Source organism: Phyllopteryx taeniolatus, chromosome 7 (genome assembly GCF_024500385.1).
Source record: "Phyllopteryx taeniolatus isolate TA_2022b chromosome 7, UOR_Ptae_1.2, whole genome shotgun sequence".
Classification (NCBI taxonomy): domain Eukaryota; kingdom Metazoa; phylum Chordata; class Actinopteri; order Syngnathiformes; family Syngnathidae; genus Phyllopteryx; species Phyllopteryx taeniolatus.
In genome coordinates this window covers 7,207,735-7,234,677 of record NC_084508.1, presented here as the reverse complement: position 1 = coordinate 7,234,677, position 26,943 = coordinate 7,207,735, and the positions used below count along the sequence as shown (strand labels likewise).

Sequence of the window (26,943 nt, the reverse complement as noted above, 5' to 3'; positions counted from 1 at the left end):
CTGCAAACTGCCGTTGAGCACGAAGAAGAAGAAGAAGAAGCAGGAGAAGAAGAAGAAGAAGATTTTTAACACCTCTCGTGTCTTGAACAAAAGACGTGTTTCGAGGTAGCTTAGCTTCTTTTAGCCTCGAGGAAGAGACGGAAGTCTGCGTGAAACATGTGTAAAGTCACAATGTTGAGGGAGTTGGTGAAGCTCAAGCTAAACTTGGCCGTCGAGGAGATATTCGAGCTGTTCGAGAGAACCATAGCCGAATACGAAGAGGCGAACGAGCGGCGGCATCGTCTGCTCCTCGACGCCGTTCTCAAACCTCGTGTTCGACTGCGAAGAGCAGGTACAACTCTTCTCTAACTCTTTCTACTTCATTATTTTATTTTAATTTTTTTTACACCGCAAGGTGGAATACTTGATCCGTTATGTTCCTTGTTGTCCGTTAAAACAGTTGTGACGTTTATAATGGTGAGTGTAGAGCACGTTTTCAGACACACTGGGGGCTGGAATACAAGGAAGAAATGGAATAGAAACAAAAAGGACATTTTCAAAACACCATTGATTTGAGCCTTAACGTGTGCAACTGAATAAAAAAAAAAAGTTTCCAACATTGGAAGTAAAAATGAACAACTGACTATAATGTGTGTTACATCCTCTTATAACAAAGATGTGGCTGTGTTCAGACTTTTTTATTTTTTTTATTTTTTTTAAATCACATTCGAATACATGTTAATTGGTTGTATAGGACATATATTGTTATGGTCCGACGAAGCCGAGGTTGAACTTTTTGGCCACAATTTTAGAAGGTACTTTTAAAAAAATATTCATTTAACCTTCATTTTGTCAGGTAAGGCAATTGAGAATAGTTGCACATTTGCAATGCTGACCTGACTGCAGACAGCTGGGCAAAACAAGGCACAAGTTAAAAAAAAAAAAAAAAAAGCGCAAAGACAACAAAATTGCGATGTATATATACATCATAAAGTAAAACAAAATATAAAAACATGAAAAAAAATATATCGCAATATAAAATTAACCAGAGAATCTTCCTCTCCAATCAAAATACACCAAATACACCTGTGGTATATTTTAAACCGTATCTGATTTAGACATTTTCTTTGTACGTGGTAGTGTTTGTCCTACATAGTAGTGCAGCCAACTATCCTCCCTTTTGTATGTCTACATTAAAGGCATTCCTGAGGCCATTTGTTTATTAGGTCTAGACCTTGCTCTTGAGACAATTAACGCGTCCTAGTTTTACAACATGAAGTTGATCCTTAAAAGAAGTCTGCTTTGCATCACAAGAGATTGGCACTGTGGGGAAAAAAATAAATAAATCAGCTAACTCCGCTAAATCAACCACAAAAATTGTTCGACACAAAAATGTCTGCCTCTGGGCAATAAAAAAAATATTGTTAAAAGCGTATTTGCGCTGCCTGGACCCGATTTGCATCGCCTGGAATAATTTGCCCACTGTCCATGTTTACCGATCGGACTTTTGTTGCAGACGGACGTACTATTGGACAAGTGAAAAACATTGCCAAAACAACAGATGAGTCTCTGTTAGTGATTTTTAAGACACTTTTAGATTTGTAATGTACATGTAGCATGATGTATGAGTGAGCTAAATGGCCATTAGCGCTTTTTTGAACCACAAATGATAGTCGCGAGCGCTAATTGCGCATGCTAACTGTTTAGCAAAGGCTTTTTTGTCTCAAATTCTGTACAGAGTTTATGCCATACACTCAGTACCAACATATGCAGTTTAAGGATAGAAGTCCAGCCCTCATAAATGAGAGTAAAATGCATATTAGTATTGGAACTTTGCATACTGAAGGTGTCAGATTTTAATTCCTCTTGATGCACATGCTTTTTCAAGCTGTTAGAGATGACAGAAAGGGGCACAATAGAAATCGCCAGAATCACAGATGCCACTCGCGATTACACCGTGCATGACGTCACTTGTTGCAAGCAGAATGTGAACGCAAACAAGCAACGGAACTTTTCAGTCGATTGTTCTTCCGCTCACAAACGACATGAATATACAACGCCAATTCCAATGAAGTTGGGATGTTGTGTTAAACAAATAAAAACAGAATACGATGATTTGCAAATCATGTTCAACCTATATTTAATTGAATACACTACAAAGACATTTAATGTTCAAACTGATGAACTTGATTGTTTTCAGCAAATAATCATTAGCTTAGAATTTTATCGCTGCAACATGTTCCAAAAAAGCTGGGACAGGCAGGCTCATGTTTACCACTGTGTTACATCACCTTTTCTTTTAACAGCATTCAATAAACTGAGGACACTAATTGTTGAAGCGTTGTCGGTGGAATTCTTTCCCATTCTTGGTTGATGTACAGCTTCAGCTGTTCCACAGTACGGGGTCTCCGTTGTCGTATTTTACGCTTCATAATGCGCCACACATTTTTAATGGGAGACAGGTCAGGACTGCAGGTAGGCCAGTCTAGTACCCGGACTCTTTTACTACGAAGCCACGCTGTTGTAACACATGCAGAATGTGGTTTGGCATTGTCTTGCGGAAATAAGCAGGGGCGTCCATGAAAATGACGTTGCTTGGATGGCAGGATATGTTTCTCCAAAACCTGTATGTACCTTTCATCATTAATGGTGCCTTCACAGATGTGTAAGTTACCCATGGCCATTGGCACTAACACAGCCCCGTACCATCCCAGATGCCGGGTTTTGAACTTTACGTCCATAACAGTCCGGATGGTTCTTTTCCTCTTTGGTCCGGAGGACACGACGTCCACAATTTCCCCCAAAAATTTGAAAATATGGACTCGTCGGACCACAGAACACTTTTCTCCTTTGCATGAGTCCATCTTAGATGAGCTCGGGCCCAGAGAAGCCGGCGGCTTTTCTGGGTGTTGTTGATAAATGGCTTTTGCTTTGCATAGTAGAGTTTCAAGTTGCACTTACGGATGGAGCGCCGAACTGTATTTACTGACATTGGTTTTCTGAAGTGTTCCTGAGCCCACGTGGTGATATCCTTTACACATTGATGTCGGTTTTTGATGCAGTGCCGCCTTAGGGATCGAAGGTCACTGGCATTCAATGTTGGTTTTCGGCCATGCCGCTTACATGCATTGATTTCTCCAGATTCTTTGAACCTTTTGTTGATATTATAGACCGTAGATGATGCAATCCCTCAATTCCTTGCAATTGTACGTTGAGCAACATTGTCCTTAAACTGTTCGACTATTTTCTCACGCACTTGTTCACAAAGAGGTGAACCTCGCCCCATCTTTGCTTGTGAATGACTGAGCAATTCAGGGAATCTCCTTTTCTACCCAATCATGGCACCCACATGTTCCCAATGAGCCTGTTCACCTGTGGGATGTTCCAAACAGGTGTTTGATGAGCATTCCTCAACTTTCTCAGTCTTTTTTGCCACCTGTCCCAGCTTTTTGGAACCTGTTGCAGCCAGAAAATTCTAAGTTCATGATTATTTGCTAAAAACAATAAAGTTGATCTGCTTGAACAGTCAATATCTTGTCTTTGTAGTGTATTCAATTCAATATAGGTTGAACATGATTTGCAAATCATTGTATTCTGTTTTTATTTATGTTTAACACAACGTCCCAACTTCATTGGAATTGGGGTTGTAGAAAAGCTATGTTTGGCACAAGCACAACATTGCTCATCACCAAAAGAACCCCATACCTACAGCGAAGCAGTCATAGCAGTTTGAGGCGAGGCAATTCCAAACAGTTCAGAATACCTGTCAGTCGTAACATACATTCTTCGGGCTTCTGTTAAAAAACAGCCGTTGCTGCCCGAGGGTATTGGGGATCGGTGCATCGCTAATTGTAAACTACTGTTGTTTTAAAAAAATAATGTCTCAAGAACTTTGATTCCGTTATAATCAGACCTCACTTACTGTGAATTGTCAAAATGGGTGTTAAACTAAGGAATGTCTGACTGTGGAATATCGGGCCACACTGCAGGATAAGACAAAACCGCAGGTGCAGCATCAGTCCTCAGACACATTTAGGATCTTATCAGCGTCAAGGTCGTAATAGTTATTATATACAGCCACAGCTGTCTCACTTTCCTTCCCTCGCTGCCAAGTTGCAAACTTCTCAAGTGAACTTTGAGATTTGTGGGTTTTATTCCTCGTAAAAAGTATTCCACAGATATCAGCTGCTTCCGCTACAAGGTACTTTCCTTTATCTGTGACGGAGTCATATGCTAAGAAAATTCATTACTGTTTTTTTCCACGTCCACGTGAGTGCTGGTATTTCCCAAAAATGATTGTGGTTTAATGGCAGCTGCAACTTATTAAACCTGGACAGGAAACCACACATTACATCATGTTACGAAGTGAGTTAAGTGATAAAAGGTGTCGACCAGGCAGGGCTGCAGCTATCGAATAATTTTAGAATCGAGTAGTCTAGTCTAGTAATTGTACAAAATAATTATTTTGGATTATGAAACAAAGACACCAAGTAATACCAAACAAAAGCAACTGACTTCTTATATAGACCAAGCAGTTGGTGTTTTTTAATTCCTGAAAAAAAACAACGCATTTATTCCAACTCTTGGCTCCATAACGAAACCCATTAATTGCAACTTAGTCATTGTCGTCTCAACTGGCATTGCAGAAAGAAATAACCATCCAGTAATGTCAACTTACTGTGGAACGTGTAAATTGTAAATCTGCTGGATATTATATTTGTCACTGCGTGAAACATTGGTAACTATCGTCATGCTCTGTATTAGGTTGAAACCCACGTACTTCCTGACTGAAACATGCGCTCAAGATAACAGAAATTCCTCACACATTCTGAACAGAGAAACTAGGGATCAGTCCATTTCACATTTGAACCGGTATGGTACCTTTCTTGCACCCAGGAATCGACACCAGTACTCAACCGTAACAATTTTTGGTACTTGTGCGTTGAGTGGGAACATTTCATCTAAAAAATGTTCAATTTAACTTTTTATTTATTTATTTATTTATTTATTTTTTTAGCATATACACTTTGACAAATACAACAAAACAACATCCTAAGTTCAAAATAAATGAGCAAAGGTAAAAGTATAAACTCATTTGTTAGACTGAGTTTGCTCGAGCTAACGCGCTGCAAGCCCAAAAGAGCAGCTTAATAGTCTTTAGCTTTCTGCTGCTACTGCTATCGCCACTCGTTAGCCAAAAGCTAGCTTGTGTGGCTACACGCCGTGCTGTGGCTCGTTAGCCTTCTGGGATGCTCCACAAAGCACTCCCGCTTGGACCTTACATTTCTGGACCTTTCCCAGCAGGGCCCCTCCACCTTTCCACCATACTTTTGGGCATGTTCGATCCACATGGTTTGTTGGAAGTGACATCATTACACTTGTGCGGCTGATGCGTTCATGTGCCCCATGGAAATTGGCCAACTCTTCCACTCCTGTTGCCACGGACCGCTTAGGTACCGAATTATGGTACAGATTGATTTTAGGTTTATATTCCATTAGCATTTCTTTCATGTATTCAGGACCTCAACCATTTAGTGATATATAGACCACTAGTAGAACTTTAAAAACTATCCTAAAGTTGATTGGGAGCCCGTGTGAAGACTATAGAATTGGAGTAATATGATCCGACCTCTTTGCTCTGGCCAGAACCCGAGCTGCAGCGTTCTGAATGAGCTGCAGCTGTTTAATGCTCTTTTTGGGGAGTCCAGTCAGAAGACCATTAATCGTCAAGTCTACTTGAGATAAAAGCATGGATGAGCTTCTCCTTGTCTGCTTGGCACATGCAAGCCTTCACTCTGGATATGTTCTTCAGATGGTAGAAGGCAGTTTTAGTAATGGATTTGATACGAGTGTTGAAAGTGAAGGAACCTGTGTTTAAAATCACCTATTACTTCCGAGGTTCCATGCGTGTTCGTTTTCGTGGAAGAACTACAATTATAACGCGTTACAAGTCAACCAATTTATTCCTGACAGAGGAGTCTACACAATTTGCAGAGCTCTGGGTTCGTAACTATCCCTATCTTATCCTGAGCAGATAGAGTAGTCGAACAAAACTATCTGATTCTACCCCAGACTTATACAATGTTTCAAAAAGTGCAAGTATGGAGTCGCTGTCGTCTGATTGGTCCATGGTGCCATCTGATGTCATCGTTGCTCTGCAAATGATGACCATTCGCCGCTTGGCTCCAGACGCCGTCCCACATTCCAGAATTCAATGCCTATAGTGGCTCCCCGCAGTCCTTTTCTTCCTTGACATCTGTTCTTTATTGTCTCCAAATACACCCTGATGGGGAGGCTTTCCTGCAATAAACTGTTCTACTGTTCGAATAAATCTGCACATCGGGGACACATGAACAATTAGCACTGATGAACAATTCATGCTGTTGAGCGATGCTACTGTTGGGGCCTGAAAAATGTATAGTGTAATGGATAAAATTAGTCATTGATAACAGAATATGATTGGATTGTTAAATTGGATGCATGTTCAGAAAGTTATTATTATAATTGACTCAGAATTAGGTTTGACACGATCAGGATTTTTGGGACCGATCAGCGAGTTTAAATAATCTATTCGATCACAAGATGGAGCAATGTGTCTATTTAAATGACCTGTTCATTTACTGTATATACTTGTGTACTTAATTGCTCCAAAAATTATATTTACAATAAATAATGTATCTTTGTTCCTCTATTTATGCCAGTGAGGCATAGTGACAGACAGAACAAATGAATGGTCTTCTATTAGCTGGCAGGAAGTACATACAGTAATTCATGTATCCACTTTTTGTGACATTTTTGTTTGTTGGTTTGCTGTGAGATTTTTTCAATTGTAAAATATGTTCCTTGGCTCCATAAAGGTTTGAAATCACTGCTCTAGTCAGGTCATGTACTCTAATCAGTCAGGTCAAACCAGCATTACAACAGGACAGAAATAATGGGTGCTAACTGACTGTAATTAAATTATTTTATTGTCATTAAATTACTTCCTATTTATCTTAATTAAATTACATTACTTCCTATTTATCGGGATCTTAACCATTGGGCAGCCGTGGCCCAATGGTTAAGATCATCACCTGCCACCGTGGGGGACCTAGGTTCAAGACCCCGACTTGACCATCCGCCAACATCCCCCAGACTCACGGCTGGCCCCCTGCTCCAGTGTGCTCCACTAACGTGTATGTGTTCACTGTGATGGGTTAAATGCAGAGAACAAATTTCGTGTGCATGCATGCATGTTCATGACAATAAAAGAGGATTCTTCTTCTTCTTCTTATCGGCCGATACCGATCAGGCTGATAAAATTGGTGTACAGTCTACTCAGAATTTATTATTACAAATATCCATCAGGTGCCTAAAAGAGATACTAAATTAAAGCCAATGCACATTTATAGCCACAAGATGGAGCTGTAGTGGAGATCACTCAAGTGTCACCATACAGTCTTGGTTATTTGCTTGCTCATTGCTTATTTGCAAACGTATATAACCAGTAACCGCTTATTTGATATACTTTTGATTTTGGTAAGTGATAGGAACCCACAATCATTTGTGCCCATACAATGATATGTGAGTAAGATGAGTTTCGGACCTTATATTGTAAAATGGGATTTACAATAATAAGGTAAACACTTTGATGATAATGAACATGAAGCAATAATTTGACTGATATTTTGAATAATACTTTGTGTGTTGTGTTAGGTTAATCAGATAAAACATTTAAATACGAACCTTTTTTATATATACTGGACTACTTTTGGACTACAATGGTTTTCATCTCAAAGGGCCGCTTGGAGCATTTTATCTCATTGTGAGTGAGTCGATGTTTCTCACACAGTTCCTTTTTGTGAATTTTATTATTCTCATTTTTATCTGTTCCTTTTTGTAAATTTTACTTTTATTTTTATTGAAGCCTTGCCGTTGCTAAATTCTGTCAATTAAATTATCCTTTTCTAAGCATAGAAAAATGTCACTTTTCTTAAGAATAATTAGTGCAGTGTTGTCAATTTTAGCAGATTTAATAACATTATCAATGCCGCTGTTAATTATTCCAAACCTCCACTTGATTGAGCAACTTCATATTCAGATAAATATTTCCTCATTACCTTGCTCATTTTCCTTTTTTTTCTGATCATGCAGAGATCGGGAACTCAGGCGCACGGTTCATTTAAATATGGTTTTGCATATTTAAATGTGGGTGTGGACAGGGAGGGGTCGGCGAGTCCAACACGTGCGCTCAATTCTATGTTGATTGGGATGTACGAAGGAAATGTGCTTGGATTCATGCGTACACGCACATTCATCGATCTGGATATTTTTGTGCGTACAATGTTTTCTGGATTTGAGCGTATGCCATGTTTCAGTAGGAAATCCACGCAAGTCTTTGTAAATGAGGCCCCAGGTATTTACTAAGAGCAGTCCTCTTTCCTTTCTTGCCAAAAACGATTATCTCAGTTTTATTGTGGTTTAATTGAAGAAAACTTTGGCTCATCCAGTGATCTGTTTTAGACAGTGACATAACACCTCAATTGACTGCTGGATATAACTGTGTGTCATCTGCATAGCTATGACAGTCAAAATTCAAGTTCTGAAGAATTTGACCCAAGGCTAGCAGGAGGAGTCCAAGAAGTGACCCTTGAGGGACCCCATAGGTCATTGCCATTTGTTGAGATTGAACACTTCCAATGGTTACAAAATAACTCCTTTCCTCCAGGTATGTCCTGACCCATTAAAAAAAAATAAATAAAAAAAATAGATAAATAAATAAATAAAAATTCCTCTGCTACAGTAGAACATACATGAACTGACAAGAACTGATGCCTACTAGAAATAATCACCTTTAAGGACTGTTCAATTTAGTCCTACCCACATTTCCAACCTGTTCAGCAGTATATTATGATCAACCGTATCAAAAGCCGCACTGAGATCCAACAAGACCAGAATTGACACCTTTCCAGAGTCAGTATTCAACCTTAAAAATTGATTTAAAAATAACTTTCTCAAAAATCTTGGCTATCAAAGGGAGATTTGAGATGGGGTCTACAGCTTGTGAACATGGAAGCGTCCAGTGTTCTATTTTTTTAGAAGAGGCTTCATGGCAGATAATTTAAGAGCTTTAGGAAACTCTCCTGACCGAAGAGAGCAGTTGATTTGCTGAAAATCAGCTAGCAGAGATTTCCCAACAGCTTTGACAGTCAGATGGTATTGAGTCAAGACAGCTTGTTGATGGTTTCAGCTGCTGCACTGTTTTCGCTATAGTTTTTTTGGTCCACTGTATCAAATTTTGACACTGTAATAGTGTTTTTCCTGACACTGAAATAATGACTTAAAAATAACAGCAATACCACTGCCTTTTTTCCTGGATGATCCATTTCCGTTTCCACAGTCCAGATCCGTCCTCTTTGTTGCACTAAGTTGCTGTCTGTTAGCATGCTTCTGCTCACCATTTTGAGACATCAGTAAAGTGGTTTCATTCCCCGACTGTCCAATTACATCCACATACACGTGTAAACAGAGGCGAAGCAAGCAGAAAAGCGTCTGCGCTGTACGAGAGCGTCTGCATCTTTCGTAAGGCTAAGTCATGCGGTTTTTACAAACACAATCTGTAATTCTTTTTGTTTCAGTTTTTTTTTTCTAGATATTTTTTTGGGTGGCCAACAGCCCTGTATCCCATTGGAATAGTTTCTCCCCGGCACTGAGCAGTGCTGTGGTCATTTCAGTTTATACATGTCAGATAGTATCCGTTTCAGACAAGGGTCTTTTGAAAACATTTATCTTAGTACTCGGAGAGAAAACACATTTCAAGAGTGTGTGTGCTCCGCAAAGCAACTCCTCCTTTGTCTCCTTGCTCTCTCGTATAGGAGACACGTTTGTTGACTCCTCGCATTCCCCCACGAGGGAGAGGTTGCGCTTATCAGCTTCGAAGGCCACCGTAAGAAAGTTTCCTTTCAAGATTCTCTTATTAGGGGGAAAAAGAAATAGCCTTGACGTTGTTGTCTTTAAGAATTTTTCCATTACAGTGTAAGACCTTGAGCTCCAACAGCAAGGACTGAATCTCTGAGTATGATTCTCAGTTTTGTAAAAAGCGATGATCATAAAAATTATCCGTCACTGTATGCACCGGTACCACATCACTAGCCTGACATATTCCTTCCGGGTAGGAGCTGCGTGCGTGCGTGCGTGCGTGCGTGCGTGCGTGCGTGCGTGCGCACTTTAAGAACATTCATATCGAGGGGAAACAAGCCAGTGTTCCAGCGACACTTTGAGTTATTTGTTGACTTCAGGAGCTGGGAGCAGCTTCGCTTGGTCTGACTGTAGTCCCATGAGTAGTGAAACCAATTTGTATTTCCACATTTTAGCGCTCTGTTTTAATTTTGTCACGCAGGTGTGCAGCTTGTGTCGGAGACAAAAGAAGAGGTTTCCGCTGAGGAGCAGGAGGAGCCGCCGGTGAAAAAAAGGAATGTGGGGAGGAGAAGCAATAGCTCAAGCAAACGAAAGACAGCAGAAGCTAATGGGCAACGGGGTGAAGATGTACACTTCCAACCAGACCACTTGGCTTCAATATCCGATACGGATGACGTGATGGCAGACACTTCTGACAATGATCACGGCAACGACTCCAAAGAACCTGTGGAGACTAAGAAGTTGAAGTGCTCTGAATGTGGTGAAATGTTTGTCCGCAAAGAAGATTTGGAGAGACACGCCAAAACACACACTGGAGAGAAACCTTTGAATAGCGCAGTTGTAACCAAACCATTCAACACTGTTAAGTCTTTTACCTGCTCAGTTTGTATGACAAGCTTCCCGAGTAGAGACTGTCTCATATCGCACATAAGAGCACACACCGAAGAGAAGCCGTTGGCCTCCACTAGCTCTAGTCAACAAGTGACGACACAAGCTGATGGGCAACGTGGTGAGGACGTACAATCCCGAGCAGACCGCTTGGCTCCAATAACAGATATGGATGACATGACGGGAAACTCTTCTGACTCTGATCACAATGACGGCGCCAAAGAACCTTTGGAGACTAATAAGAAGTTTAAGTGCTCTGAATGTGGTGAAATGTTTGTCCACAAGGCAGATTTGGATCGACACGCCAAAACACACACTGGAGAGAACCCTTTGAATAGCACAGTTGTCATCAAACCATCCTTCACGTTTAAATATTTCAGCTGCTCAGTTTGTAGGAAAAGCTTCACTAGTCGAGAGTCTCTCACAACACACGTGAGTGTACACGCCAACGAGAAACTGTTGGCCTCCACTAGCTCTAGTCAACAAGTGACGACAGGAGCTGATGGACAACGCGGTGGAGCTCTACGCTCCCACCCAGACAACTCTGCTCCAAAATCAGATATGGATAACAAGACGGCAAACTCTTCTGACTCTGCTCAGAAACAACCTTTGGAGATGAATGAGAAGTTTAAGTGCTCTGAATGTGGTGAAATGTTTGTCCGCAAAGACGATTTGGAGAGACACGCCAAAACACACACTGGAGAGAAACCTTTGAATAGCGCAGTTGTAACTAAACCACGGAACACTTTTAAATATTTCACCTGCTCAGTTTGTAAGAAAAGCTTCACTAGTAGCGATTGTCTCAGATCACACATGAGCGTACACAGCGACATAGTTTCAGTACAGGCCTCCAGTAGCTCTGGTCACCACATGGCGAAAGATCTTCACACACTGAAAATCGTACGTGCACAATGCGATGAAGATCTAAACTCCAAAACAGACAACTTGGCTCCAGTACCAGAAAAGGACGACGCAACGTCAGACTCTTCTGACTCTGATCCCGGTGACGATACCAAAGAAGCTTTGGAAACAAATACGAAGTTCAAGTGCTCGGAATGTGGTGAAACGTTCGTCCACAAAGGAGATTGGGATGGACACATGAGAACACACACTGGAGGGAAACCGTCCAATTGCACAGGTGTCACTCAACTATTCTACACGCTTAAATCTTTCACCTGCTCAGTTTGCTTGAAAAGCTTCCCGAGTAACGACAGTCTCATATCACACACGAGAGTACACATCGACGAGAACGCGTCGCCCTCCACCAGCTCAAGTCAGCACGTGACGACAGAAGCTAATGGAGAACACTGTGAAGATCTAGAATCTGAACCAGAGAGCCTCTTTGCTCCAATATCAGATTCGGACATGACGTCTAACTCTTCTGAGGGTGATGACACCAATGCATCTTGGGAAACTAATAAGAATTCTGGCAACAAACAATTGAATTGTTCCCAATGTAGGAAAACATTTCCCACTGAAACTGATTTAAAAAATCACATGGTAACGCACACCGTGAAACCTTTCGCTTGCTCGCTTTGTGATAAAAGATACTTCAGGCAGAGTCACATGAGGAGACACATGAGGGGAGTACATCCACAGGAGAAATCTGGGAGATCGGAAGCTAGTGAAGGATCGCAAGCAGACAACAATGCCACGGAACCTTTGAAGTCGAAAGCTGCTAAGACACGGAGCAAAGACAAAAAACCCTTCAAGTGCTCTCATTGCGGGAAAAGGTTTGCCCTTAGTGGTTTTTTGACCAGACACTTGGTAATACACAATCTGGAGAAACCTTTCGCTTGCCAATTTTGTGATCAAAAGTTCAGTTTTCAGGAGGCTTTGACGAAACATGTTCAGCACCTCCACTGACAAGAGGCCTGTTCGGTGCGTGCTGGAAGATTCTGGGACAGGACCGGACAGGGATGGCACGCCCATCGTTGAGCAAACGTTCGTTCCATCGCAATGTGTATTGTGGTAAATTAAGCTACAATACTTCAAAACAGCTCTGAAGCCAACTTTTATTTTAACAAGCTCACATTCTGTGTGACTATTTGGTGGAAATGTCTTTTTTGTGTCCCCATTTTTATCAGCGTACATTTTATTTGTGTGTGTGCATAACATGTTCATTTAAAGTTAGGGATATTGGGCATTCTTCAAAATGTAACCGATTTGGCTTTATAGTGTATATTTTAAAACGGTCAGCATGGTGGACCCAGTGGTTAGGACATCTGCCTCACAGTTCCGAGGTTTGGCATTTGAATCTTGAACTGTAAGCGTGAATGTGAATGAAGGGTGGCTATATGTGCCCTTCGATTAACCGGCAACCAGTAATTCTGGGCCCCGATAGCCCCTCCACTGCAAACACAAAATTTTCCTATTGATGTAAATTGTGTTGTTTCAACGTTTTATATCAAAAGCCAGGCCTGTAAATGACCCACAAAGTACACTATAAAACAACTATGTAGTGTGAATTCGCTGGTCTCCCTGGCAACGGCCAAGACCGGATCGTTGACGCCTAAAAGGATTTTGAACCCGAACACCTTCCCCTCCCTTGCAACAATTTGAAAGAAACGGGACGTGCCGCCCGACCACCGTCGATTGAACTGGGGGCCGAAGAATGGACATTCCAGGAAAGAAAAAGGGACTGTTAGTTTCGGCACACGAGTGCTTTTTTTTTCTTCATCTGAATGTACATAATCAAACAAGTGCACACCCACTTATCTGAGGTCTAGCGTTTTAATGTTTCACAAGTTATCTTGTATCAAGCCTATCTGTGTTTTAAAGTTTTAAAGACTTCTTGCAAGGAAGGATGAAAAGTTTAAATTCCACACCTAGCATAGTTTGCAGAGGGATCAATATGGTGAGATGCTGTTTGGGAAAATAAACTTATTAGAGTCTTGAATTTCAAAATAAATGAATAAATCTGACCATAACTATGAGGTTGATGTACCAGCTGTTGTGGGGCATAAATTTAGCATAAGACAAATTCCCTCTTAAATCTCAGCTGTTGCATGGAATCTTTACATTTCCTTCATTCGTTTATGCTTCATCCTTCATGCACCGTATACCTTGTTTGTATACACTGTTTTTCTTGACTCATTCTTTATCTGGAGTTAATAAATTCTTTAAAAAAAAAAAAAAAGAACCTGGTTCCGTGTTTGTTGAAATGTGGCCTCTGTACGCTGGGTTAAAAAAAAAAAAAAAAAAAAAAGTCTCCCATTTTGTGTGGCAGTCTTTAAGAAATGACACCCAACTAATTTACCGACTTTATTAACATTGAGTGGTGCACTGAGATATATTTAAACTAGCACATTAAGTTTAAATAGTTAGTTTGCAAGTAATATTTTTAATCAGATCAAAAGTAGAGTGCTGGCATTGTGCTCGTCGTAACTTAATCTTAATGACCGATTTGCGCTACAACAACTATTTCATTTCTATGTTCAAAATATTGGGAATGCTACTGTGTAAACCAGTGGTTCTCCAACTGGGGGCCATGAACTGTAGTTAGCGGGTCAGAATGTTTTTACCCCGCCCCCCAAAAAAGTGCATACCAACTTGTGGGGATGTGCCAATTAAACAATTAACCAATTCCAGGCGAGGATTAATGGCTCAATACAATTGCGAAATAATGACATACTGTAAATCTGACTTCCCTGCGATCTATGTTTTTCCTCAAACGAAAGGTGTATTATTTAGAAAAAAGTTATTACATTTGTACAGAATAAAAACATCTTTTCCAGATAAATGGTACTATTACACAAATACATTTGCATTCTTGAAATTAATTTAAAATAACAGAAACTTTGACTTTAATATCATAAGATTATGACCTGTTGGAGAGTTGGCTGCTACCCTACCACCCAGAGCCAAAGTCCTGAATTCATAAACTATAGCAACCTCACCAATGCGTGCTCGTTTTTCCTCTCAGGAAAGATAACCAATCAAGAAACTCACACAGAATGGAATTTAATCTGTTTTTTTTTTTAAATAAATCTCAGGAGTTCAGCAAAGTACAAAAATCACAGAATTCCGGCCTGTTTTCTCTCCCTCAACCCAAATCTGGCATCGGCCATGCAGAAGAGGGCCCTCACAGTTTATAGATACCAATACAAGTGAGTCATCCGGCAGCTGTCTTGACTCCAGCTCATCCTGCTCTGCTGCCTCCCCCTTTTCTGCTTCCTGTTGACTGCGCCATCTGAGAGAGTGAGGTCTTGTTTCTCTTCTTTGCTTGCTTCCTGTAAAAAAATAAATACAAATGTTGTTTTTTGCTAGCACACGCAGCTGCAGGCCTATTGTACAAGTGGTCAAGGTTACTGTCAGGCCGGCCCTAGTCTTAAGCAAGCTATGCTGGAGTCAAAAAATGTATAGATAATTTGACAATTGTGCCTTTAGACCTCAGCTAGCCTGAGGTCAACCCATGAGTATGCGCAAACATTTAGACAGACCGTACCGTACATTCTCCAGCGATTGGGAGGGGAGGAGTCTGATGTACGCATGCGCAGTACGCAGTACGCCATGTTGCCACCACAGAGGAAGAAAAGGCGCAAGTCAAGAACACAGCAGACTGGAGCATTGTGTCAAAATGTGCAAAGTTAGAATGCTCAGAACGTTGGTGAAGCAGCGCCTAAATGTGGCCGTCGAAGAAATACTCCAACTGTTTGAGAGGACGATCGCGGAGTACGAGGAGGAACTTTCTCCAACGAAAGCGGAGAAGGAACGGCAAGGCCAACAACGACTGGACCTGTTCTCAAGCCTCACCTTCCGTTACGCGAAGCGGGTTTGTTGATTTATTTCTTCCCACATAAGACGACTCTTTATTTCCATTACTTTTGAACAGTTTGCGTAAGATGCGCTTTCGAGAATAGTTTTGAGCCCCAGTCTCCCATCATGTGCTCGGTTTGATGACATAACTATCCAGTACAGTTACAATACTTTGTGGCCAAAAAGTATTAAGATTGTGGCTTTGAATTTAGTATTTTGTGAGCAGGTTATATCTATACTGTGGCCACGATTGATATTATTCTTCTCTGTATGTAATGTGTCGGGTTCAATAAAAAACCCTGCTATAGCTTCTGTCTGTCTGCAAAATATTTATTATATATGTATTGGATCCCACAATAACTCACACAGAGTTATACCTTGACTTATGACTTTGTTGAGCAAACTAATAACGCCATAAGCTTGTTTATCAAATCAGTTTCCCCCCCATCCATCCATTGTGTGTATCATTTATCCTCACTGGATTGTGGGTGACGGAGTTAATCCCAGTTGATTTTGATTGAGAGGCTGGATACACCCCATTGAAATTAACTTAAATATTAACATGAGCCAGCCCCCCCCCCCCCAGGAAAAAAAACAATTATTTAAAAAACATTTTATTTAAAAAAAATAGCTCCACATTGTAAAATGCAGATACAAGAAAAGAATAATGTGTAACTGAGCCAAAAGTCACACACACAGTGTAGTATTGGATTGCCTTTAAGGGGCGTGGCCTGCATTTATCGCTCGATTTGTTCAGTATTGGCATCTTCTCCATGCTCCTTGCGAGTGTTTTCATTTCGTATTGGTGTGTTTGACTGTTTGTCCTGTTCAATAAACAGATGAAAGTGCATTTATTTATTTTATTTGTTTTCTCATTTCACTCTGAAGTTCCCTCTTAACTGCATTTTGGCTCACGTCACAACACAAAAAGCTAACTCTAAAAAGTAAGTCAAGCCTCTGTATTTGTCAAAATAGTTAGTTATCCAAACAATCCATCTGTGTTTGCTTTCCTCGCGTGGCGCAGAAATGCAGCAGATGTCGCTGGTGAGTGGCGATGAGGTACCCTCCGAGGGGCAGGGGGAGCCGGCGGAGCCCCACCGCGTTAAAGAGGAAGAGGAGGACGTGTGGAGGAGTCAGAATGGGGAGCAGCTTCGAGGGCTGAAGGAGGTGGCTGACGTCAACGCGTTCACATTGACGGGTGGCCACGAGAAGAAGGAAGTTGATGAAGCTCGGTCCCCACAGCGTCGTGACCTTCAAAGTGTTAAATTCGGTCAACACACCACAACAGAAGCTTATGGAGATCACTGCGGAGGATCACAACCGGACAACTTCGCTCCGCTACAAGATATGGACGATGTGGCGTCAAAGTCTCATCGCAGCGACCGTACCGAAGATACTTTGAAGACTAACAAGAATTCTAAAGGTGACAAGGCACATTACGCTGACCGCAAACACTTGAACTGCTCTGAATGTGGGAAAGGGTTTGCTGACAAAACAGGTTTGAAGAGCCACATGGAGAGAAACATTTTGCTTGCTCAGTTTGTGCAAAAAGATTCGCTTTTAAGAAATAGTTGGCAGGGTGTGTTCAAACAACGCATTAACCAGGCACCCGTTCCTGTTTGGTGCACGCCAGAAAATTCCGGGACAGGTCTGACAGATTAGGGGGGTGATATTGCCCACCGGTGAGAGACCGTTGTAGTTTGTGTAATTAAAGATTCCTTACTCAGGCCAGTGCGCAGACACACAAGTCTATAGCGGTACATGAAGCGACACCCAAGTCAGACGTGACAGCCAGCATGCGGACAGGGTCTTCGTACCGGCGTTGCTGCTTTAGAGCGCCTCGTTGTTGGGTTGTTGATTATAGTCATCATATATGACAATGTAGGAATGTGCCGTTCTCTCGCCATTGAATGGATTTGTGTAAACCAATCATTTCCAGTACATAACACAAACATTAGCCATTGTCCAACTTCTCTCAACTTCCAGCACTTCTATAAATTAAGGACAGAAAGAATGGAATGTCGTAACGTCTGCTCTATTACTTAGATACGGAGGAGGATCTACTTGTGTTCTTGCGGCAACGCAATATTTCTAGTGAGCTTCTCTCTCAAATGGAGCGAGACAAGGTAAATTGATTTCTGCATTTTTACCCCCGTCTGTTTATTTGTTGTAGTTTATTCCGGGGATTCTCAATCTTTTTGGGTCCAGGGACCTGAACCGGGATGTGCACTGTATTCCTGTCACCTCTTTTGATTTTTGACAGTCCAACTATTATCCGCTGCAGATCGACTCGTCTGTGAATCTTCTCATGTCGGATGAAGAGCTTCAGAAGTACATCCCCCATTACGGTGACAGGATAGCGGTCGTCGCCTTCTGCCGAAATCCAACTTCAGAGGCGAGGAGGAAGGTTATCGTGGACAGGCGACCCACGCCGCCCTCTTGCAGTCGGGGAAGCTATTTATTTGGCAACGGAAATGGCAAGAGAGCAAAAAGACGACTGGAATTAGGATGGATGAATTTTGACTGGAAAGAAAAGAGATTCAAACAAGTGAGGTCCGGCAGAGGCGGTGGCACCAAGTCCCTGTGCATTGAAAAAAGCAAGACGGTGCAAGAAATTCAAATGATGGCAGAGGGCATTTTCTTCCCCGACGGTCAACTCTCCGACTATCAAACGCGAATAACGGACTTTGCGGAGCACCAGCTCGACTCCGCCAGCACACTGGAGGAAGTTTACGAGATCACCCAAGCTCGAATCCTCCGACTCTATCTCTGCACAAAGCGACGCGGTCAAGAAGCGATACAGTGGAACCTCGATTTAGGAACCTAATCCGCTTTATGCGGAACGTCACGTGACCCAACGCGGAACACGGGATAGCCGACTTCCAGTGTATGCTACGCTAAAAAGCATAACTAGGATTGATGACATGATTGTTTGATGCCGAGCTAAAATAGTATTTTCTTTCTGGCTGGTGTCTTCGGACAAAAGTTAAATACATGAATATTGTTTATTTCTACAAATAGGATATGCAAACATTGTCACGTCACGGGACCCTCTGGTGCGTTCACAGCTAGTCGGAAATCACAAAATCCCTTAATTTGACAACCAGGTCGCTACAAAATCCACTTTATCTTGACTTCTTGGCTTGCGGCGACGTAAGTGACTCGCCTTCTCGCAAACGATAGTCTCGGAAATGCTATCACTCGCTAGCTGTTTGCAGCTTTTCCACTTTGCCCAGAGGTTTTCTCTCGGTCCCTTCAAAGATACTTCACTCTCTTGGGCATGTCAGCAGCAACAAAAACGTCCCCCCCCCCCCCCCCCCCCCCCCTCCCACAATAGTGGCAATTGTGGACTTGTTTCTTCCAACCAAGCTTAGCAATGCCTGCGCCATTGATATACTTCCCACAAATTCGGCAAAAATTCTTCTGGGGGGAAAAACAAAGGAAGAGGCATCAAGTTGTTCACTGCCAATTCCAGTTGAAGTTTACTGTCAAACTAAATATCCAAGAATTGTGTACTTAAAACCACAAAATGTTTCCTTTGTCTGCTATTCTAGGCATATATTTGTTACACTCTGCAAAAAAAAAATGACAATACGGCATCCCCTTGAGTCACTCACTTATAGTTGAAACTCTTCTTCATTTGTGTGTACTACATGACTACTATAGTGCCCTCCGGTGGCCAAGTCAAACACAATTCTTTACATTCCATGTAATTATTACTATATGTTTTTAAAGTATATATCGAGTGCTATTTTCCAAATTTAAAAAACCTTGTTGTTTTGCGGGGGAGGCTGGAACGGATTACTGGTAGCATAGTCACAGAACAGATTAAACATGCAAGCGCCACAGATGATTTCTTTTCAGTATTTGCTTGTGTTCTTGTAATTTCAGGTTCAAATACAAATATGTTGATTGATAAAACATTTCCAGGTTCCGTTGCTGCATTGATAGAAAGAAAAAAAATAAAGCACCAAACATATTTTGTGCAGGTACTGTAAATTGCTTTGTTGTAAAAACAAAACATCAGTTTAAGACCTTTTTTTTTGCAGAGCACTGATTTATTTTTTTCCCCACAAAATTGAGTCCAAGGAACTGTGTGCTGTGCAAACACTTTTTATTCACAAGATAGCAGACAGAACAAAAAAAACAGCCAGCGACTGGACTGACATGGAAATTTACAAGGGTAAACTTTGTACAAGATGAAAAGGTTGCAGAAATGTAGTGTGCTGGGGTTTACTACTGTATGGCATATATTATGTCTTAGTGTGTAATATGATGGTGCATCTTTCAGAATACAAAAACACCTCATAAATGCTGTCACTTGTGAAGGTCTGATTATTAATCATGTTTTAACATCAGTGAATGCCAAAACCAACTTTGGAGTAAACGAGACAGTCTTGAAGATATAATTAAGCAGCTTTTTTTTTTATTTTTATTTATTTTTTTTTTAACGTACAACAAGAGTCCCTTGGGTGTTCATTCGTTTTTGTACACACTTGCCTTCAAGACACCCACGTGTTGACTTTTTCTCCGTGGAGCCAATAATCCCAGAACCGTCAGGCTTTATTCTATAATTCTGAAAGTGTGGCGTTGTGTGTCTGTAGACTACTGTACTGTCCCGTCTTCTCAGAGCCACCAGAAGCGCACATAAACGATGAGCATGATGAAGAAGACGCCGCCGGCCGCCAGCTTGGCATATGTGGATCGCGTGTTCAGATACTTGGCGTCGCTGCGGTACTTCTTGGACAGGCTGGATAAGTTGTTGGCCTTGGAGTCCAGCGCTTTGAGGAGGAAAAAGCACAGATAAAGAGGCAGAGTCATCAAGTTTGTCCAAACTGTTTACTGTACAGTGTTGCCTTGAGATATGAGTGACCCATCTTCAGAGTTTTTGTAGGAAAACGTGTTTCTACCAATATCTCAATATTGTTTTGACACTTCCAGGAATTGTTTTTGTCTGAGCAATGATAAAAGTCTATGTATTGAGTAGAGGAACAGATCACTACCCTTCGACTGTCTCCCTCATTTCTTGCTCTTTGGCCCTCCTTTTATCCACGACATATCGACATTGTTGGCGCGGAGGCACGAACATCGAATTTGACTGATTCTGCCCTGTGCGACACTGCAAAAATACAGCTAGAAAAAAGGTAAGGTTTGCTTCCCATTCATTAAAGCCGAACCCAACCCTAGATGTCAAAACTTACTGTTCTATTGTTAATCTGCACATTTTTTAAATGATGCTGTTTACGTAAATCTACGAGTTATTGTAAAAACAATTGTTTAAAAGACTACATTAACTCGTAGTCACAGTTAATGTAGCTACTAGCTCGTTGCCTTACATTTTTAACAAACCTAAGTTTGTCAAGCCAAATTACAGTAACACGCTGGACGCTGCCAACTTCAAAATAGCCTCACCAATAATACATTGGACATCAATGCCTTGTTAGGCTTTTATTTTGAAGTTGGCCCCCGTAGTTGGTTGAGGGCATTCAGCGCGGTCACGGAACCAATGAAACTCTTATCTCAAGGCACCAATCGACTTACCGGACAGCGCCTCTCCTCGCTGCAGCACCTCTTCAATATTGGCCACCATGATCCTCTGCACATCCTGCAGCTCCGTGTTGATGCTGCCCAGGTTCCTGCGGGCGCGGCTGTCAATATACGACTTCTTGGTCTTTTGGATGTAAGTGTCTGACACACAGGGCCAATACAGGACATTCTGTTACTCTTGTGGAAAATAGTTGTAGCAGGCTCCCTCTAGTGGTATGGGAAGGGATCACTGACATATATATACACATACATTATATTTATATATATATATATATACACAGTACAATTTTATGTAACTTAAGTGCTATACATTTTAATGTAATTGTTTAAGTAGTTTTTTATATTTTCCTATATTGCTAATGTGCAAAGTGTTTTTCTAATGATAGAATTATAATTCATACTCATTTTATTGTTGTTCATAAACATTTATTTTAACACTAAAATATGTTTAATAATAAAATAGCTCATGCCCATTCTTTTTCTGTTTTACAATACATTGTACATTTACAATATCTTTTTATTTTATTAAAATAATGCAAATTTGATTTATAATAAATTCAATTGCACTCTAATTTTTTTATTTAGAAAATGTAAAATAGATTTCAATAAGATAATTCATACAAATTTTTAATCGTATACAAGGTAATCATAATTAAGCAATTATCTGATAAAACAAAGTTGATTTGACTAATCATTCTTAAATTTATATTTTTCACAATAAAAATCCAGTAACCAATTACTTAATGAGATAAAGTAATCTATTTTGAGCAATTCTAACGAGAGAAAACATGTTTTATTCATATAAAATGTAATTATAATCAATCAAATTATTGACTAAAATGTAAAATTTGTCTTTTACTAATCTTCATTAGTAAACCAATTAACAATAGTAATTTAATGAGCTAAATGAAACAAGAATTGAAATTTTAACCAATTTTAAGGGGTTTGGAAACAGTGACATGAATTCGACGGGTCTTCTTGTGGGCCTGCAAATGCAAACATTGCAAAGTTGCGCTCACCGAACTCGATGAAGGAGTACGGCCGGGACACGATGGGCACCTTCTTGCCGTGCTGCTCGTGGAACTCGGCCTGCAGGTCCTCCAGGTAGGCGAAGGCCAGCTTCTTGGGGAAGCTGCCTTCGCACAGGACCAGGTAGCACACGCCTTTCTCCAGAACGTAGCTGCCCGCACAGCAAAAACAGGACTGCCTGGCAAGCGGTACAAATGCTTCCAGACTGTTTTGGTTTGTTTGTTTGCGTTGACTCACTGAAAGGCCATGGAGCCGGCCTCCAAGGTGCAGCGCGTCGGGCTCTGCTCGTTGAGTTTCCGGAAGAGCTGCTTGGCCTGGCTCTGGTACTGCTGCAGGTCGCGGCCCAACTGCAACACACAGCCCGCACGTGCTTAGCGGCCGCGAACGCATCACAGTAAATCCACATAACTACAATGAGAATGCTGTGTGTGTGTGTGTACTTTTTTTTTTTTTTTTTTTGTTAAACACCCTGCATTTGATCATTTTAAACATCCTTGAACACACCACAGTAGCATTACACAAAACAGGATCATGTGTGTATACTACTTTTTTTAACTCATTCACTGCCAACCTTCCCAGTTAACATGGATGTTTGACTTCTAAAGCCGTCAATGGCAGTGAATGTGTTCACTATTGCAAGTTGTTTTTGTGTTTGGTCTGTCTGAGCGTCTTTGAACGCATCAGAATACGTCAGCGCACTACATCACCACAAATAGGCTGCCCTATGTGTGAGTATTAGTTAATAGATTTTTTTTCCTGCCCTCGTCCTTGAACGCCTCACTGTAGGACCACTTCAACACAAAATAAGGTGTGTGTGTTGTACTTTTTTTTTTTTTTTTTTAACAGTCTGCATTTAGCAGACTGTTACTTTTGTTTAACTACTTTTTTTTGTTTTTCATGCATTTAGTCTGTCCAAATGTCCTTGAGCGCATCACAATAGCACCGCGCAAACAACTAGGATAATCGGTGCGTGTACCTCTTTTATCACTTTGTATTCCTCCATTTAGTCAGACAGTGTCCTTGAACGCATCACAGTAGTAACATGGTGGAGGATGGTGTGTGCGTGTACAGTTGGAGGAAAAAGCATGTCAACCTGTTGGAATTTCTTAAACTTCTGCATAAATTATACTTGTATATACTATATTTTACTAATTTATAAAATGTAGCCTGATCAGGATGAAATTTGGAGATTCCAGGGATGTCTGGTGTGAATAGCTCTCTTGAGGTCATGCCACAGCATCTCAATGGGGTTGAGGTCAGGACTTTGACTGGGCCATTCCAGAACAGGTATTTTCTAATTCTGAAGCCATTCTGCAGTTGATTTGCTTCTGTGTTTTGGATTGTTGCCCTGTTGCAACACCCGTCCTCTTTTGAGCTTCAACCGTTCGACACATGGCCTCAAGTTCTTCTGCAAAATATCTTGATAAATTTCTGAATTAATTTTTCCATTGATGACAGCAAGCTGTCCAGGCCCTGAGGTGGAAAAGCACACCCATACAATGACACTCCCCCCCACCATGCTTCACAGCTGGTTTGTTGTGTAGTGCCATTTTTGCTCCACATATGGCGTGGTGTATTGCTCCCGAACAATTCAAATGTGGTTTCATCTGTCCACAGAATATTTTGCCAATAGTGCTGTGGAATATCTTAGTGCTCTTTAGCAAACTTCAAATGTGCAGCAATGTTTATGTTTATTTGTATTTTTTAGACACCAACACAACCTCCTTGGTGTTCTCCCATGAAGCCTATTCTTGTTTAATGTTTTGTGTGTGATATATTTGTCAACAGAGATGTTAGCATGTGCCAGTGATTTCTGTAACTCTTCAGCTGACACTCTAGGGTTCTTTTTGACCTCATTGAGCATTCTGTTCTGCGCTCTTGCAGTCATCTTCACAGGACGGCCACTCCTTAGAAGAGAAGCAACCGTGCTGAACTTTCTCCATTTATAGACAGTTTGTCTAACCGTGAACTTTTTGTAACCTTTTCCAGCTTTATACAAGTCAACAATTCATAATCGTAGGTCTTCTGAGAACTCTTTTGAGTGAGGCCTGATACACATCAGGCAATGTTTCTTGACAAGAGACAATTCTAACCTGGTGTGCGTTTTCTAGTGGCCAGAGCAGATTGAAGCCACATCTTCAATCTTCTCTTATTGATTGGACTCCACGTTGGCTCACGCCTGACTCTGATTAGGTCTTGGAGAATCTGTAGCCAAGAGGTTTACTTAGTTTCCCCCCTGTCCTGTGAATGTTTATGTTATTTTCAATTAAAAAAAAATACTAAAACCTATACTTATTTGTGTGGTATTAGTTTAAGCAGACCTTTTATTTGTTTATTCTTGTGATTTAGATGAAGATCAGATAACATTTTATGACCCATTTATGTAGAAATTTAAGAAATTCTAAAGGGTTCAAATACTTTTTCTTCCCACTGTGCTACTTTCTTTAAGCCTCAAATGCTTTACTGTCTGCATTAGGTAGGGCTGTCGGAGTGCCCTTGAATGCAACAAAGTAGCGCCACGTGATTCCAAAGTGGACGCCGTGTGTGCTCAAGATGATGTCACATAGGATTGAGCAGAGCGGTCCCAGGGAGAAACTAGTTCTCCCGACCAAAGCTCCAGAAAGAAGCAACAAAAAATAAGAGTTGTATGCTTTACTGTTTTATCCTGATCTTTTGAGACGATGTTGTGTTTATTCATACTTGGTTTTCATTGTGTCTGCATATAAATTGAAGCACCCATCCGAACGTGTGTCACTATTTTTAATGCTTACAAATGGTTCGCCGCAGGCATTTGGTCTTTTGGCGTATCCTTGAAAGCATCACACCACAAAACAAAAGGATGCTGGGGCACAAGGCGCGCGCGCGCACACACACACACACACACACACACACACACACAAACACACACGCAGCAACAAACCTTTTCACTTCCCTTTTTGAGAGCAAACAAGAGAGCAAGGAGACAACGTTAGATTCACTTCTAGTATGCCACACACAGGAATGAATTCAAATAGCGTACAGAATCACACTACGGGTTTGTCACGTTCAGGAGCCAGTGGAAGAAAGACAATTGACTCAAATGGAACAGCTTTTAAAATAAGCTTAACATTTTATGGTGCACACTTCCACGCACTGGAATTATATCTAGATAATACAACAATACTGTACGCATCAAGTCAATTGAAGAAAATGCTGATTAAAAAAAAATTACACTATAAAAATCAACTGTTGAGTCTTGAGGTGAGTACCCCCCCCCCCTCCGTTTTCAATAATATTCAAATTAATAATGGTCATGATTACAGTTTTTTCATTGTTAATGTTAAATATGACCAATTATTACTGTTATTAATATCACTTGACTATAGGTAACTGAAAATGAAATTTAAAAACTGATCAAATGCTAATAATGTAATACAAAAATATATTTACAACATAATATAGTGAAATGTAACATCATGATTATGATCAACAAGACCATAATGTATTATTAATAATAACATTTAATTGTATTAATATATTAGGATTATTTAATATAAATATTTATGTACTCATATTTAGGAATTGAAGATAAATGTTGAATATTATATCTAGTATATAATAGTAATATGTATAAGACCATAATAACTATATTATACAATTGTATTATTCATTATAATTATCTATAATAATAAGATAAAAGTTTTGCTGTTACATATTTCATCAAGAAAAATAAATCAATCAAAAATATACATTAATGAATACATTCATAAAATGGAATAATAAACAAATAAGTGATTCAATATTTTGCACAACCCTTTTTGCGACTAATTATCTGTGTATAATATTTGTTCCAGGTCGATGTGTTTTACTACACATCCTAATTATGGACTATGTAATACACATGCACATATTTGATTAGGATGGAAATCATGTCGTTTTGACAATACTGTAAATCAATAAATCCGTTGTAAATACATAATCCACTTGTCCACTGTACAGGCCTGCAGCAGGAGGACATTTAAACGGTGTCCTATGTGGGAAAAGAACGAGCTCCCGGTTGAACAGGACTCAACCGCGTTTGGGTTTCGTGTACGTTGGCGACACAAAAAGCCAAACGTGGCGAATAATAAATGAGTTGCGCGAGCTCGCTGTGTCTAACCTGCTCGTCCTCCTGCATCGAGGCGGCCAGCGGCAGGCCGTCGGCCAGCCGGGCGATCATCGTCAGCAGCACCATCTTTTCCGCCGACACCACGTTTCTTATTTTGCTTTTTGAGAGCCTGCGGGGGAGCCTGAGTGAGGAAAAACCCGGAAAATCGCAGCAGCAGCAGCAGGACGGCTGACGTGACGACGCTGAGCTGGCCGGAATAGCGTCACAATTTCTCCTTTGTGTCCGTCAACTTTACACTTACCCAACATCGCAAGCCGGAACCTTTTCCATCCCGAGAACTGTTCCGTCCAATTTGATCTGAGTTTAGCTGTATTACACTTGTAAATTTGTTTATTTCCTACTTACATATTTAGCAACATTGAGTTTTGTCTTTTATTACAATTTATTGAAAGATATAAAAAACGAGTAGCACTTGTCTTATTAACTAAAAACCGTAGGCCTACTACTAGTACATGATATTAAATAAATGCTAAAACGGCTTTCAATAATGCAGTTTTGGTGGACTTGGAGGCAAAAAGTCGCACTTTCAGTGAAATAAATAAATAAAAAACCTTGCAAGGTAAACAGTCGTTCTACTCGTGTGCTGAATTGAACAAAAGAACAAAAAGCACAGTACAAGGCCCTTAACATGGCATATCAAGGAAATAGAATAAATACTTAAAACAACTTTCCATAAAGTACTTTTAGTCATACAAGTA

The 26,943-nt window shown here is 40.7% G+C and overlaps 3 protein-coding genes across 4 annotated transcripts; 2 read left to right on the top strand and 1 right to left on the bottom strand.

Annotated features, from left to right (window-relative positions):
* LOC133480470 (oocyte zinc finger protein XlCOF6-like) lies at window positions 1-16,380 on the top strand. The gene is made up of 2 exons (XM_061778545.1): window positions 1-331; window positions 10,358-16,380. Exons 1-2 carry the CDS (start codon window positions 157-159, stop codon window positions 12,628-12,630), a joined length of 2,448 nt encoding a protein of 815 aa, XP_061634529.1. The 5' UTR covers window positions 1-156; the 3' UTR covers window positions 12,631-16,380.
* On the top strand, window positions 15,390-19,842 carry LOC133480481 (uncharacterized). 2 transcript variants are annotated; one of them, XM_061778577.1, is made up of 5 exons: window positions 15,390-15,538; window positions 16,411-16,466; window positions 16,547-16,945; window positions 17,569-17,648; window positions 17,807-19,842. In XM_061778577.1, exons 1-5 carry the CDS (start codon window positions 15,390-15,392, stop codon window positions 18,347-18,349), a joined length of 1,227 nt encoding a protein of 408 aa, XP_061634561.1. In that variant the 3' UTR covers window positions 18,350-19,842. The 2 variants fall into 2 exon arrangements, with proteins under 2 accessions (XP_061634561.1, XP_061634562.1); XM_061778578.1 differs by lacking the exon at window positions 16,411-16,466 and having other exon boundaries at window positions 15,400-15,538.
* Window positions 19,620-26,464, bottom strand: sec22bb (SEC22 homolog B, vesicle trafficking protein b). Its single transcript, XM_061778602.1, has 5 exons — window positions 26,237-26,464; window positions 22,336-22,445; window positions 22,089-22,249; window positions 21,064-21,210; window positions 19,620-20,303 (listed from the first exon to the last, which is right to left on the bottom strand). Exons 1-5 carry the CDS (start codon window positions 26,309-26,311, stop codon window positions 20,149-20,151), a joined length of 648 nt encoding a protein of 215 aa, XP_061634586.1. The 5' UTR covers window positions 26,312-26,464; the 3' UTR covers window positions 19,620-20,148.
* Between the last annotated feature and the right edge of the window lie 479 nt (window positions 26,465-26,943).

Coding starts and splice junctions, on each gene's coding strand:
- LOC133480470 (XM_061778545.1), top strand. CDS start 157: ATGTGTAAAGTCACAATGTTGAGGGAGTTGGTGAAGCTCAAGCTAAAC. Junction 332..10,357: donor TGTTCGACTGCGAAGAGCAG/GTACAACTCTTC, acceptor TTTGTCACGCAG/GTGTGCAGCTTGTGTCGGAG.
- LOC133480481 (XM_061778577.1), top strand. CDS start 15,390: ATGTGGCCGTCGAAGAAATACTCCAACTGTTTGAGAGGACGATCGCGG. Junction 15,539..16,410: donor CCTTCCGTTACGCGAAGCGG/GTTTGTTGATTT, acceptor TTCACTCTGAAG/TTCCCTCTTAACTGCATTTT. Junction 17,649..17,806: donor CTCAAATGGAGCGAGACAAG/GTAAATTGATTT, acceptor TATCCGCTGCAG/ATCGACTCGTCTGTGAATCT.
- sec22bb (XM_061778602.1), bottom strand. CDS start 26,311: ATGGTGCTGCTGACGATGATCGCCCGGCTGGCCGACGGCCTGCCGCTG. Junction 22,446..26,236: donor CGATGCAGGAGGACGAGCAG/GTTAGACACAGC, acceptor TGTGTGTTGCAG/TTGGGCCGCGACCTGCAGCA. Junction 22,250..22,335: donor GCCGGCTCCATGGCCTTTCA/GTGAGTCAACGC, acceptor CTGTGCGGGCAG/CTACGTTCTGGAGAAAGGCG.